The sequence below is a fragment of the Aptenodytes forsteri genome, unplaced genomic scaffold (assembly GCF_000699145.1).
Source record: "Aptenodytes forsteri isolate BGI_AS27 unplaced genomic scaffold, ASM69914v1 Scaffold254, whole genome shotgun sequence".
In the NCBI taxonomy this organism is placed as follows: Eukaryota; Metazoa; Chordata; class Aves; order Sphenisciformes; family Spheniscidae; genus Aptenodytes; species Aptenodytes forsteri.
Window position 1 is genome coordinate 29,083 of NW_008794459.1, and position 1,967 is coordinate 31,049.

Consider the following 1,967-nt stretch of genomic DNA (forward strand, 5'->3'; position numbering starts at 1 on the left):
TTCAGTACAGAAATTTTTCCTCACGTCCAATCTAAACCTCCCCTGGCGCAACTTGACGCCTGGTCTAACCAAGCTGTGCTCTTCCAGGTGGAGGAGCTGAATAAAAAGCTGACCCAGCATGAGAAGGCCACCCGAACCCAGCAGCAGAGGGTTAAGGTAAACGGGGGCCGAAAACCTGGGGCCCGAACTGGGCTGAGCCCTCGGTCAGCCCTGGAGCTGTCAGTGGCCGCCCCCGCGCGGGGCCGGGGGGGGCTCAGCCGAGCGAGGCGGGGGCGCGGGGCGCCTCTGAGCTGGTCTCTTCCCTGCCCGCAGGTGCTGGAAGGGGAGCTGCAGGCAGAGGCCACCCGCCAGCAGGAGAAGGTGGCAGAGCTGCAGGTGCAGCTCGCCCAGAAGGAGCAGGCGGCCGAGCACTACAAAGGCCAGGTAAGCCGGGGGCTGGCACGGCCCCGCTGTCCCCCCGTCCCCCCCGCGGCAGCGCGCCACGGGGAAGCTTGACGGGTTTTTCCTCTCTTTGACGTCCGAGATGGAGAAGGCAAAAACTTACTACGACGCAAAGAAGCAGCAGAACCAGGACCTGGTGGAGAAGCTGAAGGCCATGGAGCAGCTGCAGAAGGAGAACGTGGAGCTCCGGACCGAGTCGGAGAGGTTGGCCAAGGAGCTGCAGCAGAGCGTCCTGCGGGCCAAGGAGTCGGAGCTGAGCTGCAGGAACCTCACCAGCCAGGTCCACAGCCTGGAGGCTCAGGTGGGCACGGCGCAGCAGGGCTTCACCCTCCTCCTCCTCCTCCTCGCCTCCGTTGCCGGCTCGCTTGGAGGATCCATCCCTCCTTGCTTCCCATCCAGGTGGAGTTTGCCAATCGGCAGCTACGGGAGCTCGGCAAGTTCCAGGTGACGACGGACACACTGAAGGGCCGGGAGACTTTCCACCAGAACCCCGCCGATCTCAGTGCCGACAGCCTCGACCTCAGCCTTGACGAAGCCCAGCCGCTCAACTCCACCAGGTACCGGCGCGCTGCGGCTCGGCGGAGCCCGTCCTGCCGCCAGCGTCGCAAAAACCCGCTGTCCCCGCTCCTCTCTGTTCCCTGATGGCCCGGTAAGCCCGTCAGCGCTGCCCTCGTGCCCCGTCTCTGCAGGAAGGCTGGCCGCTCGCAGTCGGAGGCCTCGGCGGTGCCGCCGGGCAGCGAAGAGTCGCTGGCGTCCCAGCGGCTGCCCCGCAAGGTGGAGTCCCTGGAGAGCCTCTACAGCCCCAGCCGCACGCGGTCCCAGCTGGAGAGCAGCGCCGGCTCCCTGGCTCGCTCGACTCCGGGTGCAAGACCCGCTCGGCCCGGCGCCGCACCGCCAACCGCCACACCATGACGAAAGTGAGCGGCCCCTGGGCGTGGGGCGGGGAGGGATCCGTGGGGCGGGGAGGGATCCGTGGGGCAGGATCTCCGTGCTGAGGACGGGGACGTGCGGTTTGCTGTGCCCCGCAGCCCCGGGGGCTCTCTGGGGACTGGAGGCACAGAGGGGGGTGGCTTGGGAGAGCTCGCTTCTGTTGCTCCCACGGTTGGCTGGGGCTGCAGCCGTCACCCGGCCGTCCCGAGGAAGCCCGAGCTGCTGCGGGGCCGTTTGTGCTCCCAAACTCTGCACCGAGCTCCCCCACGACGCCTTGTCCCGAGGACCCTCTGCCCTTCAGAAGCCATGGCACGAGGGCTGAGTGGGGGGCGGGGGAGGACGAGGGTGGTAGCGAGGGGCCCGGGAGGTGCAGCCTTTTATCTGCTTCCTCCCCTCCTCTTCGCCTCTCGCCCCGTGGGACAGCAGCTGGGCAGCCACAGGGCACAGCACCCCACGGGCCGCTCCAGCCCCTGCCGAGGGTGCCCTGGGATGGGCTGGGGGGTTTGATACCTGGGTCGGGGCAACTGCTGGTATCAACACAGGCTGGGGGATGAAGGGATGGAGAGCAGCCCCGCCGAGAAGGACTTGGGGGTACT

The 1,967-nt window shown here is 67.8% G+C and overlaps 1 protein-coding gene across 1 annotated transcript in view; it reads left to right on the plus strand.

The window, feature by feature from the left end:
* Positions 1-1,436, plus strand: part of LOC103908492 (nuclear mitotic apparatus protein 1) — a 21,563-nt gene extending 20,127 nt beyond the window's left edge. The window contains 6 exon segments of the mRNA XM_009290877.2: positions 88-156; positions 313-423; positions 524-742; positions 841-998; positions 1,131-1,285; positions 1,288-1,436. Of these exon segments, the coding sequence (XP_009289152.2) occupies positions 88-156; positions 313-423; positions 524-742; positions 841-998; positions 1,131-1,285; positions 1,288-1,436 (861 nt within the window).
* Positions 1,437-1,967: the final 531 nt, after the last annotated feature.